Source organism: Cyprinodon tularosa, unplaced genomic scaffold (assembly GCF_016077235.1).
Source record: "Cyprinodon tularosa strain WSP-4 unplaced genomic scaffold, ASM1607723v1 ctg409, whole genome shotgun sequence".
In the NCBI taxonomy this organism is placed as follows: domain Eukaryota; kingdom Metazoa; phylum Chordata; class Actinopteri; order Cyprinodontiformes; family Cyprinodontidae; genus Cyprinodon; species Cyprinodon tularosa.
In genome coordinates, this window is record NW_024039129.1 from 40,708 (window position 1) to 58,267 (window position 17,560).

Below are 17,560 nucleotides of genomic sequence, written 5' to 3' on the forward strand. Positions count from 1 at the left end.
AACCGTTTCTTGATGTAAATGTAATTTTATAGAAAAGCTTGATGTGTGGTAAGATAGATAAATCCAGCATTGTAAATAATAAAGTCTTAAGTTTTAGCATTTGAGGCACTTTTTGGTTAAACTATCCGGCAGCCGGAGTAAAAAAAGTGCTTGCACTGGAAGTGCCTCATTAAGAAATTCCCAGCATATAGTGTTTATAAACAGGCTGTTGTTCATCCCTGATGATGGATGGATGCGTCCTATCGCTGACTCTTCCTGCAAACCTCCTTAACTCCCTCTTTAACAATCTTTCTGCCACTGTTTGCTGACTAACACACACAAGCAGTAACTGAAGTTCTGATATTTTCTGTTTCAGTACCTCCTGGCTGGGTGGGCCCTGGTGTGAGTTTCATTATGTGTGATGGAGAGTGGGGAAGTGTGTGTCCGTGTGCTAGGAGAGAGGAGGGTGCAATGGAGGGGTCAGCGTGATTCTGCTAATGAAGAAAAACAGCGTGGCTGTCAGGGCCTCCCAGGAGCGGGTCAAAACGTAGGCCGCTGCGCGTTGGTGTCAGCCACAGCGAGAGGTCGGAGGTCAACGTTAAGGCCAAGCTCAGACCTTGGCTTCTTCTGTGTCGAGATAAATAACCTCAAAAATAGCGCTAAACCAAGCAATTCTGGTGCCTCCCAAAAATTATTATTTTTCTGTTTTTCACATCTTGTGAGCCAACAAATAAGAGAAAGCAAAGTGACTAAAAACTGTACTGCAACAATACTTAATTGTACTTTTTGTTTAAGCAAAAAGTAGTCATACAAGAAATGAGAAGAACCAAAATGTGTTTGGTAAAATAACGACTCAAGTAGTAACTGATCTTCTCTCTACTCATGATATAATATCCAGTTTTAATAATAATAACTGAACTTTACTGATCTCACACTGGAGTAATTTAACTCCAGTGGGCTGCCATTGTGTGGCGTCCAGGGAGTGTGTGGGGTTAAAGGTCTTGCTCAGGAACCCAGAGTTTGGCTGTGGGAATTGAACCGGGTGCTTGCAACCTTCTCAGACCACAGGCATAACTTTCTGAAGGACAGGTGTGGACATGTCCCCCCAATAATCTCAGGTTTTTTGTTCCTTTCCGCTCATTTACTTTCACCAAAGGTAACAGAGGTTGGATGCAGCCATCAGTGTTCAGAGCGTTTTGTGTTTTTTTCCTCTCTCACGCTGCTCCCGTGTACCGCCCCTCGGTGTGACATCATCAGATATGTCACTTTAAGACATTTGACTTGCCCAAGCTTAGCAAGAAACTTGAGAAAACATAGTTTAAATGTTGTGTTCTTCTTTACAAGTTAAAGAAGCTGGGCTTCTCAGAGGACCATGATTCTCAGTTACAGGTTAAAATTAACATGTTTTCTTATTGTACAGACAGAATCAGACTGCAGAGCTTCTACATATCTTGAAACTTTGTTTCTGGCATCATTATATTACTAAAGAGGTTCATAAATCTTTTTAAACAGAACACAGAGAAGTAGGGAGAGCTGCAGATTTAAAGGTGAAACAGATTTACTGGGATATGCAGCATGCAATAAAATAGATCTTCAATTTTACCAGAAAGTTTACAAGAAAGAAATATTCTATTCTATATTTAAAACGAGCATATCCATATTTTTCTGGATGGATGGAATTGAAATTGTACATTTTAGGGATGCATGATATATCGATTTTGGCATCAGAATCAGCTGTTATTTGTTGTTTTTTCATACATGAATGTTTTTAGGCTCTACATATCTAATGCACTAAAAGGCATCTCTCTAACGAGCTATAAATATAAATATCAGTGTATTATGGTTCTCATTTGTTCTTAACAATAGGAAAGCATTCAATAAATACATGTTTGAGCTAATTTTTTGGAAAAAACAAAAACCTAATGAAAGCGTTCGGGTGGAGTAAGTGTAGGTCCATCAGCCCCCATCCTTAGAGTTTCCCCACCAACTTTAATCAAAAAGTTACACCCTTGTCTCAGAGCACAAGTGCACTGCTCTGACCACTAGGCCAACACTCCCTGATCCAAAATCCAACATCTGAAAATACCTATTTTCAAATGTTATTTCATACTTTCAAATTTTATTTTTTTCACAGATTTTATATTCTTTTTTTTGTCTTTCAAATTTCCTTTTTTTCTGAATGAGTATTAAGAACTGCATTCTTTGCAAATTGAGTTTTTCAGATCATATGCCCTACCTCAGGGGCGGCCTTTCCTGTGGGGTGAGGAGCAAAGCATTTCTACTGTGCTGCACGGACATTACAAACATCTTTACTGGTCCCCATCAAGAGCAACTGTTGGTGTCAGGCTTGAAGTCTGGAAAAAATACAATTAATAAAAGTTAATCTAAAAAACAGAAGGAAAGTAGAAAAGCACTAATATAAGTCAAATTGTGACTTACATAAGGTGCGTGTTTTTGGACAGCCTCATTTCTCTGGAAAGCAGTTAGCTTTCTGGAGAAAAGTTCAGTTGTGAGGAAAAAGGTTGGGAGTTCTGTATCAGAAAACATCTCTTTGAAATTTAATGAAACTGTTACCAACTAGGCAGATATTTGTCTTTAACATTCTCGCCTAAAACACCTTCAACGTTTATTTTGGGTCTTATAAAGCATAATATAAAGATTTTTTAACTCCAATTTTTGCCACCATCGTCCACCATTTGTCTCCGAGCTGACCAAGCTACGTTAGCCCGCAATGACTCATGGGAAATGGAGGGTCATGTAGGATTCTCAGCCCGCAGCAAAAGTGCCAACAGGCTTCATCGCGGGGAGTATCCTGCTTCCGCCAAATATCTCTGTAATTAATGTATACAGACACACATATATAGAAATATACACTCACCGGCCACTTTATTAGGTACCCCATGCTAGTAACGGGTTGGACCCCCTTTTGCCTTCAGAACTGCCTCAATTCTTCGTGGCATAGATTCAACAAGGTTCTGGAAGCATTCCTCAGGGAGTTTGGTCCATATTAACATGATGGCATCACACAGTTGCCGCAGATTTGTCGGCTGCACATCCATGATGCGAATCTCCCGTTCCACCACATCCCAAAGATGCTCTATTGGATTGAGATCTGGTGACTGTGGAGGCCATTTGAGTACAGTGAACTCATTGTCATGTTCAAGAAACCAGTCTGAGATGATTCCAGCTTTATGACATGGCGCATTATCCTGCTGAAAGTAGCCATCAGAAGTTGGGTACATTGTGGTCATGAAGGGATGGACATGGTCAGCAACAATACTCAGGTAGGCTGTGGCGTTGCAACGATGCTCAATTGGTACCAAGGGGCCCAAAGAGTGCCAAGAAAATATTCCCCACACCATGACACCACCACCACCAGCCTGAACCGTTGATACAAGGCAGGACGGATCCATGCTTTCATGTTGTAGACGCCAAATTCTGACCCTACCATCCGAATGTTGCAGCAGAAATCGAGACTCATCAGACCAGGCAACGTTTTTCCAATCTTCTATTGTCCAATTTCGATGAGCTTGTGCAAATTGTAGCCTCAGTTTCCTGTTCTTAGCTGAAAGGAGTGGCACCCGGTGTGGTCTTCTGCTGCTGTAGCCCATCTGCCTCAAAGTTTGACGTACTGTGCGTTCAGAGATGCTCTTCTGCCCACCTTGGTTGTAACGGGTGGTTATTTGAGTCACTGTTGCCCTTCTATCAGCTCCAACCAGTCTGGCCATTCTCCTCTGACCTCTGGCATCAACAAGGCATTTCCGCCCACAGAACTGCCACTCACTGGATGTTTTTTCTTTTTCGGACCATTCTCTGTAAACCCTAGAGATGGTTGTGTGTGAAAATCCCAGTAGATCAGCAGTTTCTGAAATACTCAGACCAGCCCTTCTGGCACCAACAATCATGCCACGTTCAAAGTCACTCAAATCACCTTTCTTCCCCATACTGATGCTCGGTTTGAACTGCAGGAGATTGTCTTGACCATGTCTACATGCCTAAATGCACTAAGTTGCCGCCATGTGATTGGCTGCTTAGAAATTAAGTGTTAACGAGCAGTTGGACAGGTGTACCTAATAAAGTGGCCGGTGAGTGTATATACAGATAGACTGATAGAGGGAGATAACAAAAATAGTAAAAATAAATAAATAAATGTATGAAAACCCTTAAAACCTCTTTTGATTAAAACATTTTTCTAAGTCTTAAATCTAGATTGCATTTTTTTTTTCTTTTTTCAAATTTTGATGTACAAAATGCGTTCTTTGCTACAATAATGGAACAAAATTCACTCCACTGTGAACCAGGCAATAGGCCCATTCTAACTCTGTAAGGAGCTGCAGAGATGCACATCTCAGGAGGAATAATCTGCTGACAGGGCAGCTCTGGGTGATACGCTTTAAAGCATGGGCTTTTAGGAAAGGATGGAAATAAAGAAACCCAAGAGGTCTTCTTTTCAGTTGAAGCAAATTGTCAAGGAAACCACAAAGATGCTTCAATCAGATGAGGTGAAAAATGTCCAAAGGTCCAGGTGATAGGATCAGAATGTGGGAAGAGAGAAATCCTCCATCTAAATCTGACTGAACTTCTGCTAATATGTTTAAAAAAAAATAATATTTCTGTTTCTGCAGGTAAAGATAAAAGAGATATTCCTTTGAAGATATACAGCTGTAACTCGGCAAAAGGTGCACCTATAAATGGTTAACCCAGAGGGACTGACTATAAAAACCTTCCACACTTTTAAGTTTTATAAGATAGATAATCTGAGAATCTTTCTTAGAAACAGGTCACGGATCTGTCTGACCTGTCAGTTCTAATCAAACCCAAAGAACTGCCTTTTAATGTTATGACTGTTACATGAATAAATGTGGAAATGTTCAAGGGGAGGAAAATATGTGTATTTGCAAAAAAAAATAAAACAACGAAATAAGAGGGGAAATAAACATGTTTTTAATGTGTTTATTTCTTTCTAGTACACTGACCAATCAGATATGCTTAAAATCTCTAATATAAAACAAACTTCACATTAAAATGTGCAAAACCAGACAATACAATGTGCAAATCTAAAAATTAAAACAATAGTTTTAAGAAACCTTCATTTTTTTTTTAAACAAAAAAAATTTCTTTGTATGAAAACATTTTTGGGTTTTTTGTCATTAATATTTTTGGCACATTGTTTTACTTCAAATTAAAAAGAGACTAGATCTAAACTAAACATGCTATAGATCTCCTAAAGCCTTAAAACATAACAGATAGCGACGTTATTGTGCCCCGCTTAAACCAGAGCACACAGGGCTGCGTGTGCATGGCGGTCAGACCAACCGTTCGCAAATATAAAAGCACCGTTGGTATTTCAGAGTAAACCTCCAGGGAATGGTCAAGGCTTCCAGATATCACTGGACATTAACAGAAGGCTTGGTGTGAAACTTAGAGCTCCATGTCTGAAACCATCCGCTCAAAAACAGAAGCGTTTTGTCCATACATGGATTTCAGGAGTAAAAGAATCTGTAAACATTAAACAGAATGGCTACGTAATAAATAAAACTAAAAGTGAGATTGAAACCGAGCGGGTTTGATTGGAGGAGAGTTTCTCCAAGATGTCGTGCGTTTGATGGTTCAGCTGCTGATCAGAGGCGCCGTCTCATCATTGACGACGATACCGTTCACGTTCTGAACCGGGGCATTACGGTAGATAAAGAACTGCACTGAGATCTGAGCAGCAAGGTTAAGGAATAAACTGTTCACTCTATTGAAAAAAAAAGATGTTTGACAAACAGAAATAAGCAGCAGGGTTAACCTTCCCTTTTTTTTATTAACCTCTTAATATCCACCTAATTTTGGGTAATCCTCACCTATTTTGCATACCCAAATGGAACACTTCTCTGTGTTCATTTGTATTTGCACCTTGTTGAAACTCATTGATACCTGATAGGACATCAGATCTTTGGTTTGTGAAAACACAAGTTTAGAAGTTATGAATACCAATGAGAAAGTTACAACTTTGCAGCAACGCAAAAACAAATACAAACATTTACAAACACAAATTACAAATGAAAAAGCATTGCTTGTACATTTCGATTTTTTTTTTAGTTTTTGCGGGACTAGTACATCGTTTTTCCGACAGTAAAGTGACAGGAAAGTACTTGTATGTATGTTATTTTTTCTTGAAAATAAATATCTTTCATACTTGTAAATATGTGACTCATATTCATAAAGTTCTGATTTGTAGTGGTAAATTTGTGCAATAAGTACTTGAAAATATGTAACTTGTGCTTGTATTTCAGCAAAGCTGTAACTTTCTAACTTGTATTAATAACTTCTAAACTTCTTACAAATGAAGATCTGATGTCACATGTTGAGTTTATAACAAGGAACAAATAAAAACCCTAAAGTTATTTACATTATTGACTTTTATTTACAATTTTATCTATGTATTCGTAAATTTTTATCGCCAGTTAACCTCCCCAAACAAGGCAAGGTAAAATGGAGAAAGGCTGAAAGTTAGAAGGAAAGCTTTTCTGCGTTAGGTTGTTAACTCTAAATAATATGTGTAAATGAAAATGACTCGGTTGAGTACAGTTAAACAAAGTGCAGTGGAATTAAGAGCAGCCTAAAAAAAATAGGGGGAAAAAGCTGATTAAATGTCAGTAAAACCACTGCTACAAAAGCAGAGCAGCACTATTGAACCCTGGCAGATTTAAACTGAACACCAGCACCCAAACCTCTGTTATGCAGATCATTTCTCCATCTGACAGTGTCAAGAAATCTTTTAAACAATTCCTGAACTCAGCCTAAGTTAGGCTAATAGAAAACCTGTGGTAATGATTCCAGAACAATCCATCCAAACTATTCCACCAAGAGACAACAAACTAACACTTCTGAAAAGTTAAATCCAGAACAGGCTGTTTTAGAGTTAATAAGAGCTCTTAAAGTATTAAAAGTGTCCAAACTAGACTATAGAATGTTAAAAGATATCACATCACTTCCGTTGGTGTGGTAGGAGTATTCTTCCTTATTTTATGCAAAGACTTTGAGTGTAGCTTCATACTCAACAGTAAATAACCTAATAATCTGATAGAGGACCTTTGTAGCAAAAAACAAAGCAGCCAGCAGGGGGAGCCAATGTCTTCTTTTTACTCTGTCTACCCTGCACTACCTGTTTCACTCTAAACCAGAGACTTTCAGCCATCATCTCATAGGAATATGGCATCAGGTAAAGTATTTCTTTTTTTAAAGGATACGATGAGGTCCAAGGTGAGTGTTCCAAGGCTCCCGATGAGCCAGGGCAGGTGATGGACCAGGTAACTCCTCTCGCCCTGGCCGTGCTCTGGGTTCTTCAGTAACACACTCAGACCGTACGTGGTGTTCCCCAAGATGACGAGGGCGAATAAGAAGTAGGACACTCCCTCTGTAGACTTCCTCTTAAACTGTGATGAGAAACGAGACGACAGCAGAGGAAATTATCATCTTAACAAGGAATGGGGAACATTTTCACTTCTTTTACATACTCACAACTTATGTGCACACTGCAGCACAGGTCTCACAAAATCTATGAACATAAAATCTTCTCCTTTTCATCTTAATGAACCCTTTTTCTATTTTCATCTTCTGCTTACCAACATAGACCTCCTCTGTGATGACTTATAAGCAGAAGAGGCACTAGCTTCTTAAAACAAACACACAAAACAATGCACTCTTTAGGCACATAGATCTACTAAAAACTAGATTGTTTTTTGTGTTTCTGTTAACACACTCATGCTCTAATCATGACCTCAATGCACAAAGCAGCAGAAATATTAAAACTGGTTAAAGTTCCCTGCTGTGCTGCTTGTATGTTCTTTTAAACTCTACGACACATGCATACAAACGCTCCCTGCTTACTAAGTGGGGTTGCCACCCTTGAAATACGGAATCGTCCCATATTTGGAAGTTTTGGTGGCACTTGTGCACAGAACAACTTTACTGTTGCGAGTGAGACCCATGTCTGCTCGTCCTGATTCTCTCTCCCTTCTTCTCGTAGCTATAGCTTAGAGTTCTACTGTTCTTGATTCACCTTCCCCTTATGACGTTGTCGGTCTAAAGCATTCTCCACTCGGTTATCTCTCTTCCAGGGGCGTTTGTCATGGTTTCCTGGTGACGGTCCTCATGTTTAGTTCTAGTTTTACAAACTGTGTGCCTGTGCACGCCAACTTGAAGCATCTATTGCAACATTATTCATGACAAGTGCCCAGCTGATTTGCTCAACTGCATTCAAACAAACACGTAGAACTTTATATCCATTATGATCTTGGACAGTGGTTTTCAAAGCGGGGGCGGGAGACCTTGGGGGGCCACAGCAGGTTCGCAGGAAAAGTATAGCACAACAAAATTAGTAATTTAATAAACTGGGTAACTAACAACCAAAAAAAAAAATAAAAAATAAGCAACAGAAAAAATACATTAATATAATACCGGTAATCTTTCCTATAGCCTAAAAAAATTCTAGCACGCCATTGGTTTGCGGGAGGATTTCTGTGCGCGATGATACTGTGCAAACTTAACATTTCCATTGATTAATTATTTGAATTGGCTGTAGCTTATTGCAAGAAATACAAGCCACGCTCAAAGAACAACATAAAAGTACGGTATGGTTCTGTGTTGAGCTGAAATGGGACACAATTTGATTAAAAAGCAGGAAAATGCATCTAAGAAATACAAAAGTTTCTGGGGGAGGACCCCTGCGACAATGAATTTTCTCTAGGACCCCCGTGTCCCTTATTTCCATTTCTGAAAGTTGGTAACCCCATTAACAAGGCACTGCCACTCATTCAGACTGGAATATAACACAGCAGCAAGACTGGGACAGTTTCCAAACGTTACACAGAAAACTGGTTTTCTATAAATGTTATTTCCTGAGAAAACAGGCGTTGCTGGTCTGTACCTGTACGCCAGCATGGAGCAACACTAGTCTGCTTTGATCACTGAATATTTTTTATGCACAAACAGGAAAGTCTTCATGTGCATGTTTGCATGTCAATGCTCAGTTCCAAAGAACACGTTGCCCTCTAGTGGTGTGGCAGTGAAATTGCAACTAAAATGTCATGTAAGATGTGCTTATAGAAACAGAAAAATAATTCCTGTTTTAAAAACTTGCTTTCCTGTGAAAACATATTTATATCGACCCTGAAATCCCAGAGATAGAATTTTGCTCGTTAGAAGCGAGTCGGAAATGCTGACCTCTAGAGGTCGCCTATGTCTAACTGTTCCTAGGCTGACTTTGTAAAATGCAACATACAAGCAAGTGATTCTGAATCATGTACTGAAGCCGTTGCCAATATATATATTTTTTTATTGTGGTGCAGGATTTTCATGAATTACAGAGATAAGTCAAAACATTGAGCTTGCATTAATCATGATGCGTTCAGACTGCATGCGGTGGAGGCGGTTATTTCCACCAACCCCGCAGGTAGTTCACCGCTCTGCATTTCAAACTCAGTAAATAGACAGTAATAGCTATTACTTCTTTAGTGCAGGTTTGTGCATTTAAAATGGTCATTTGTAAAAATGAAAACATTTAAAAATGAAAACAGATCTGATGTGCTGCTGTTGTTTCAGAGATATTAAAGATTATCTTAGGTCACCCTGAGGTCAACTATCCCCCCTAACAAATGTTTTCTGAGCTTTCTTTAAGCAGGGCCACCCTACAAGGCTGGAACTCAAGGCTACACCAGACATTTTGAATTGAGAAAGCTTTAGGGATGGGAAGCAGAACATCTAAAAACTTGGAAAACTAATTCCAGTGGTTCGGTTTTTAACTTTTTTGGAAAGGTAAAACAATTATTTATGCTGATTTGGTCTTAAGGTTGGTTTAAGATAATTATTTTCAATCACCCACAATGATGTCACCATCCCAGCAGAAGTTAGTGCTGTACTCTTTTCCTGATATAAAGATATACATGTACTTCCTGTGCTGGTATTGAATATAACTGTGAGCATGTTTACCTTATTTAGAGGCTGGAATGATTTTTTTTTAATATTTAGTAAATCACGAGCCTACCAAACCCTCTGCTTTAGTCCTACCGTTACCCCTGGCAACTACATTTAATTTCCTGTCAAGGTCTCACTGCCGGCATTTAACAATAAAAGCACAGGTGAACCTTACAGCAGACAATGTCAAACAGTGACATAAGAAAAAAAGTTAAACTATTTGGCTTTTAAACACTTCCTGATGTGCGATCGGCACCAAACCTTAAGCAGATGTTTCCACTTCATTCCTAAAGATATCAGTGTTGTGAACTGAAGGGTTAAAATGACCAGCACCTGTATAGGTTGTGTTGTAGACACAAATCTTCCCTAAATAATACTTTTAGCAGGGAGCAGTTTGTCATACTCACATTAGTGTACATTTGTGGCAGCCTGGAGCAGAGGTAGAGGACTGATGACACTGACCCAATGGAGAAACCAATGATCTCTTTAGGGGTAAAAGCCTGAGGTAACAGAGAGGAAGAATTAATGTCAACAGACATAAATAGTTCACTTCTTTCAGAGAAATAATAATTAGAAAAAAAAAAAAAAAAAGGTCAGACCTTGATGGAGCTAAAATCAGTGGTTGAGAGCAAAGAGCGGCTTCTGAACCCGAAGGAAATCCTTTCAGTTGGCGAGCCGAACCCAGGGAGGGGGCTGAGGCCTACGGTGAGGCCCAGGATGCAAGAAACACCAACGACATGCAAAACACTTCTGCCTGGTGATGAAGGAACAACAGTTTCATCTTTAATAATAAGAAACAATTTGAAAACAACTACTGAAAACTGAAGCTTGGTTTGGAGTAAAGATGACTCATTATACAACAGCACCACCATACAGGGGGATGCAATATATGATATAAATAATAATAATAGATCCAAAACCAGGTTTAGACTTGCTAATTTAAACCATGAGTAACTGTTTGCTGATAAATAATAACAGGTATGTTACAGACTAGAGATGACTTATGAAAGCTTTGCTTCATTTTCTATTTTTGATTTGAAGCCCAGGAAAATATTTCATTTCTACCATCAGGATAAAGTCCAGCAATATGGATTTGATCAAATTACTCATTGAACAACCCAAAGCAGGAGACGTATTATCCTTCCAGCAATGGTGGAGATTTGCTCAGTAACAACAGGCTCATTTTGTCTGCAGGAAGCAGCTTTGTTTTCTAAAGTCGTTCTTTAAATTACCAGTTGTTCAGTAACACAACAGCAGCTCATATATTTGGTAAGTTTTAACTGTTAATATTTGTTTTTACTCCAGCTGCCATGTGACAGGTAAGGGAGAAAACCCTGTAGTATTTTCGCTATATTCAAACACAGAAATAAAATGATTAAAATAAAAAAACACATCAGCCTAATGGCTGTGTAAATTCTTAGTCATCTGGGTCATAGAAACCACAAAACAAACTTAAATTAGTGTGAGCCGACATATTTGCCAAAGACTCCTGGATAGGCGTCAAAACATCTTCCTAAAAAATATGAGCAAAGGTCTGGTTGCCTTCATAGTTTTAAAAATCCTACAGTGGGATTTCCTTTATCTTTCTGGATGTTTGTTACCACTGACTAGAGCAAGACCTGCTTTATTTACAGACCATCTTTGGTTGAATTTTTTCACTGACATTGTGTTGTTATTGAGCTTCAGTGATGTTTTATACTGTAGATGTGGTAAGTAACAAAAAAGGTATCTTTTAAATGCTGCAGAGTTTCAAACTCTGGAATATTAGCAATGTTTAAAGTGAATTTATAAAGGATGTGGCATCCTTCATAATTCATCTAACTTATATGAAATTATATATATATATATATACACAGTATATAAAATATTTTCATGTGTCAGCTGGGATAAAAACTAAGATGAATCTTTTATGAGTCTAATTTCAGCATTTTCTGTCTAACTTAGCTGCAGTATGCAGCGATGTTTCCTTAACTATTTAAGCTGCATGACTGATCACGATTGACTGCTGGATGGCAAACGATAACCAGCATGTTACAGACTAGAGGGGACTCCAGATTAGATCCAAAATATCTCTTAGAATTAAACAGCTCAAACTATAAAATAAGACTTTATCATAGCAAGAGTATATTTTTACAATCTTTAGCACACTTTATATTTTTCTGGCAGCCTGATTGGATTTTGAAACCAGACTCCGTGTAAAAGCTAATTTTTAATATTCTGAATCAAAACGTGAAATTAAGACTTTTTACTTGAACAAGGCTCATCTAAGCAGTAGATAAAAAAAAAAAACAACAAACTCAAATCATACTCACTTTGAGTCATTCTGTGCCTCATTTTGTAGTATGTGTACATGCCCAGCATCAGGAGGTCAGCCAAGACGTAATAAATGGCCGTATAGGTCTAATTTACAAGAAAAAACAAGACAGATGATCCTCAGACCAAATAAAACAAAAACAAACCTGATATCTGATAAAAGTTTGCTTTAAACAATTTTTGATGCTTTAAAATTACACAAGAATTATCAGAAACAGTGAAATTGCTTAAACAATAAAAACTTGAAAAAAATATGATGGTTTATTATAACTGTGGTGTTACTTAAGAAAAAAACAAAACCATAAATGTTATAGGTTACATGTCAGGTTTAAAATAAGATATATAACCTATAAAAAACATGTTTTCAAAAATCACCTGAAGAGGAAGCTGGTCAGCCAGAAAGGATCCCACCAGGTTACAGGAATCCCCTCCCAACCACAGCAGCAGGAACCAAATAGACAGGGCACTGTCCATATTCCCCTTTTTACAGGAGCTGTAGTACTGTCTATAATCAGTGGGGTGGTAGAGATAATCGTAAAAAAAAAAAAAAAAAAAAACAACAACAAAAAACACACAACTAAATACTTACGGAAGAGAGGACACCATGAAACAAACGATGGACAGGAGACCTAGATAGACGCTGGCCATGTCCCTCCCATCCTGGGCACATTCCCCAAGTCCTTCCCAAATCCACTGGGAACCATTAGGACATAAGGACGTGAAGTTTCCTGAATCGCTCCATCCGGTCGAACTCGATGAGAAGAATATGCTGTTCCGCATCGTCTCCTGGTTAAGAGAGAAATCTGTTAGTGAATACTATAACTGTTACCTAAGAGGTTCTTCATCAACTAATTAACTGGAGATGGGTAATATAACAAATTCACTAAATCGGCTCTGATGGATGCTCCACAGGTAACAAGGAAAATCCAGATTATTTCCCACTCTATTCAATATATACTTAAAAAAGTAAAAAAAAAATAAGACAAAGCCAAAGTATGCGTTTGGTTCCTCATGAACCTCATACCCAGGGTCAAACACGGCGGCGACAGTGTCATGGTCTGGGACCATTTCAGGAACTAATTAGCCATAAAAGAAAAGCTGCGTCATCGTCTTATAATGTCTATTTTAAGACCCTGAAACCCTGAAATGTAACAACTGCAAAGAATGAAGGTGAAGATTGTGTCGTCAAGCATTTATCCATTAGAGGAGGAAATGGGAATTCAAACACATGTTGCATTTTAAAATCTGATATATTTAGGTGTGATGAATAAGCAAACTTTGTCCAGATCAAAAATGTATTATTTTCAGCTGAATTCAAAACTATCACCCCCATTGAAAAAAAAGATACACCATTTATTATTTCCATCTCTGCTTACTTCCTCATATCATCAAGGCAGCGAATGATGGAAAAAAGTTTTGCAAAACAGATATGTGGATAAAAGAAAAACCCACCACCAGGTTTGAATGTGAGGCCACAGAGTGAAAAACCTTTTCTTAAAACATATAAACATCTGTTAACCGCTGGCTTTATATGTCCACTCTGAAGGGACCAAAGGTTGCAAAATATCTTATATATAAGAGAAGTAAAAAACAAAAACAGAGTGTTCAGTTCAGTCTACTGCGGGTCTGTTGATTAGATCAACGTAAAAAAAACGTAAAAATCCATAAACATTTGTATTTTTTGTACTTTGTATTATAGCAACAGCAGCTACCAACTGATCAGTAACAGCGTACTGTTGTAACCAGTTTATAAACGTGTAATGTTTTGGTTCGTCTTGCCTGTGTGGCCGCTTGGAGATGCCCACTGTCCCCTCTAAAAGCAGAACAACAACGTCGTCGTCTCTAGTTTCGGGAACGTACAACGAGAACAGATAAACAACTCCCACCGGTGTTCCGTCGAATTCAGCTTCCCCAAATACATCAGACACCCGCGAGCTGATTGGTTGGTTGCAATATGCTGCTGATCTGATTGGTTGGTTCGACAGAGAAACGGAACCGCAAACACAGTCATGTGACCTGTGGCGTAACCGCGCAGTGACTTTCAAAATAAAATGTTTTTATTTTTTTTATTTTTTAAAACATAGGAAATTATTCATTTTAAAAACAAATATCCACGAACATTGAATTATTACTACAGGCTGAGCAGAAGGGACCTTGATTCCCTAATACTGAAGCCAGGTTTAACTTGATTTTCTGTTCCATAACTATAATTTGTGCTACATAATCAAGTTCCGCAAATTGTATTGTAAAAAATAAAATTATTCCACGATTACATTTAATGTAGATCAAATTCATGAGAGAATTTTATTTTTTTCTAATAATCTTTTGATAATTGTACAATTCAATCGCTTGCTTCAAGTGATCTGACATTTTTATGATGTGCATTTATTTTTTTTAAGGGTAACAAATTAAAGGAGCCACCTACCCAGAGAGCTGCTTAGATCCGATGCTGAATCCAAGTTTCTGCAGAAGCAGCGGTGTCAGCTGACCCGCTGTCAGACTGACGACTCAGCACCGAGTTCACTGATGTCAGCATGCGGGATTTTATTTGCAGGTTTCCGGAAACATCACGTGTTTTTCTCAGACAAGTTATGACTCGAAAAGCTGAGCACAGCTCCCCGTTTAAAATAAACAGACCCAATACGAGAATAATAATTAAAAATAAAACTAAAAGCAGCATAGATCTCCCTGCTGATTGAGAAAATGACATCAGTGTTTTCAGGGCTGGGTTTGGTGTGATCTTAACTGGAAATATGGGCATAATAAAAACAAACTCAAACAGATTAGAAAAAACAAGTGGCATATTTTGTCAAAACTACTAATAACGTTTGACTCTGATGAGAAGAAGGATGTATGGTATTCAAAATGCTTTCCAAATTGAAATCTAAAAACCTTTGCGTTCATTTGTAATTAATCTGACTTGCTAAATAAAATAACCTCAAATTTAACTAAACTTGACATGAAAAGCAAAACGTGTCAGAGAATCTAGACACTCTGGAGGAGCTGCAGGACAGCTACTAGTCATGAATCGCACAAATTTGATTATTGAAAACTAATAAAAAGAAATCCAGAATAAATTTTAAGTTAGCCCATGTAGGATTGGCAACACAATGAAAATAAAACAATATGGCTCACTTCTTGGAAAGTCATCGACGCCTAACAGAAATCTTTTTTTCATATTCTTCTAAGTAGGGCTTAAAGTAAAGATTATTTTATTTATTCTTATTTTACCTTTTTTTTTTTTTTCCCGATTAATCGATTATTGATCGGATAGCCAAAGCCTCCATAAGAGAAGACCTTTTGAGAAATTAAATCAGGTAAAACAAGAATTTTTCCACTTGAGTTCTGTATAGGGCATATTGACTGGCGAAAATGTATTATTTTTTTTAGCTTATATGCAAAATGTTTATATATTTTTTACAATTTTGGTATAATTAAGGCTCTATTTTGATCACTCTTTTAGCTGAAAGCATGTTTTTGAGTCTCTCCTCCTCTACTCTACGATAAATTACTAAATTAGTTAACGATTATTTCTACAATCAATCAATCATGATTAATCCTATTGTTTCAGCCCTACTTCTGAATGTGAAATTATATTATAAACATTTCACACAAACCAGAATGTAGACATACTTATGATTTAAATATAAATAGGTTTTTTATCCCCTTCCTTGAACACTCCATTTATATGATGAACATGGTGGTGGCAGCATCATGCTGTGGGACTTCCCTCCCAGCAGGTGCATAAAATCTGGTCAGCTGATGGAAAAAATAAATAAATAAATCAGACGTGCTAATTAATTTTGTAGCTGAAGCAATGACACGTTGAGCCGTATGTAACTTGTATCTTCTGTTTTATAGAGGTCAGAAAGAACCAGTCCAAATCTTCTCATTTCCATAAAAGAAAAAAAAATCTTAATTTTGTCACTCCTGCATGTGTTGCTAATTCAGACACATCAGTTTTTTTTCCTGTGCATTTTCTTACCTTCTTTATCTTGTTACTTGTTTTGCTCATCATTGTTCAACAACTTATACACAGACATCCACCCATGGCCTCCGTAAACATTACCCTGCTGTGTAATGTCTGCTCTGTCCTCCTGCGGATGTGGGTCACGTTAAGGCTGTGAAACGTTCAGGGTCAGATGGTGGCTGCATGTGTCTGAACGACCATGCAGAAAAAAATAAAAATAAATGAATTGAACATTAAAATCTGAGTCGTGGACGTTGTTCCTAAGTCCAAACATAAGTCCAGTAGAGAACCTTGTATGACAAAAAGCTGATATTCACAAACGCTCTTTGTACTTTTCCAAGGCACGGTACATAGTTGTGTTTATAAGCTAATCAGGGCTAAACTGCAGAAAAAAGACCTTTTCTTGTTTTTTCCCCATCAGATTTATAAAATAGTTTCATTTTCCAGACAGTTGATTGTATTATTTGATTGAACATCGAACAGCTGGATGTTGTCGTCTCAGCTGTTCTCTAAAACCTTTATAACCTAAAACAAATGCAAACCTATTGTACAAATATTTTCTCTGGTATAGTTCCAGATGTTTTATTGATGCACCAAAACACCTATACTGTAGACTCTCTTATTTACACAACATTTGAACACAGTCATACAAATACTTGGTAGGCTCGATGTCGAAGTATAGATAATATACATCAGAGTAGGTCAAGTTAAATGTTTTTATAAAGAAATTGTTACAACTCTACAAATGTAAATGGATGATAGAAAACACAACTAAATCAGTAGCTACAACTAAAAAAAAAGAAAAAGATCAGCCTTGAAATTTTGTACAAGCAGGTTAATGTCCATGAAACACACAGATCAGCGCTTCCATCTTTACGCCTTCAGGGGTTCACAGAAATAAACACAACGAAAGACCTGCAAATACTTTTATTCTAAGGCAACAATTTTAGAATGAGTTTAAGAAATCTTCGTACTCATCATATGTTGCTCCAAAATAAAATAAAATAAAATAGAGGAGTGGGGGAGTGTGAGGAAGACAGTCCTTTTCCTTCTTGCTTCTGTTTCTTTTACGTCCGCTTCTATTTGATGTGAAAAACCTTTTCGTCCGTTTTCAACCGTTTACGTCTGGGCTGAATGTCGTCCTCCGAGTCCTCCGTTTCCACCTCCTCTCGTTCTCTCTCGTCTGACGACTCTGGATCCGGCGAGTCGGGGAAGGTTTGATTCGGGAACATCTCCTGAAGCTTCTCCTCAAAGTACAGGCTCACCGCCTTACCGGATATCGCCATCTCCGATCCCGCCTGTCGGAGGAGGAAGAGGAGGAAGAGGTCGAAGAAGAGC

The 17,560-nt window shown here is 37.9% G+C and overlaps 2 protein-coding genes across 6 annotated transcripts in view; both read right to left on the reverse strand.

The window, feature by feature from the left end:
- Window positions 1–4,918: 4,918 nt before the first annotated feature.
- On the reverse strand, window positions 4,919–14,812 carry slc66a1 (solute carrier family 66 member 1). Of its 2 annotated transcripts, none has more exons than XM_038298532.1 (8): window positions 14,678–14,812; window positions 12,842–13,038; window positions 12,628–12,757; window positions 12,252–12,339; window positions 10,539–10,693; window positions 10,347–10,439; window positions 7,215–7,400; window positions 4,919–5,685 (listed from the first exon to the last, which is right to left on the reverse strand). In XM_038298532.1, exons 2-8 carry the CDS (start codon window positions 13,030–13,032, stop codon window positions 5,590–5,592), a joined length of 939 nt encoding a protein of 312 aa, XP_038154460.1. In that variant the 5' UTR covers window positions 13,033–13,038; window positions 14,678–14,812; the 3' UTR covers window positions 4,919–5,589. The 2 variants fall into 2 exon arrangements, with proteins under 2 accessions (XP_038154460.1, XP_038154459.1); XM_038298531.1 differs by lacking the exon at window positions 14,678–14,812 and adding an exon at window positions 14,032–14,184.
- Window positions 14,813–16,767: 1,955 nt separating this feature from the next.
- trim33 (tripartite motif containing 33) overlaps window positions 16,768–17,560 on the reverse strand; it is a 52,350-nt gene continuing 51,557 nt past the window's right edge. For all 4 annotated transcript variants that reach the window (XM_038298527.1, XM_038298530.1, XM_038298529.1 and 1 more), the window contains one exon: window positions 16,768–17,520. In XM_038298527.1, the coding sequence (XP_038154455.1) occupies window positions 17,302–17,520 (219 nt within the window). In that variant the 3' untranslated portion in view covers window positions 16,768–17,301. The remainder of the gene's footprint in view (window positions 17,521–17,560) is intronic.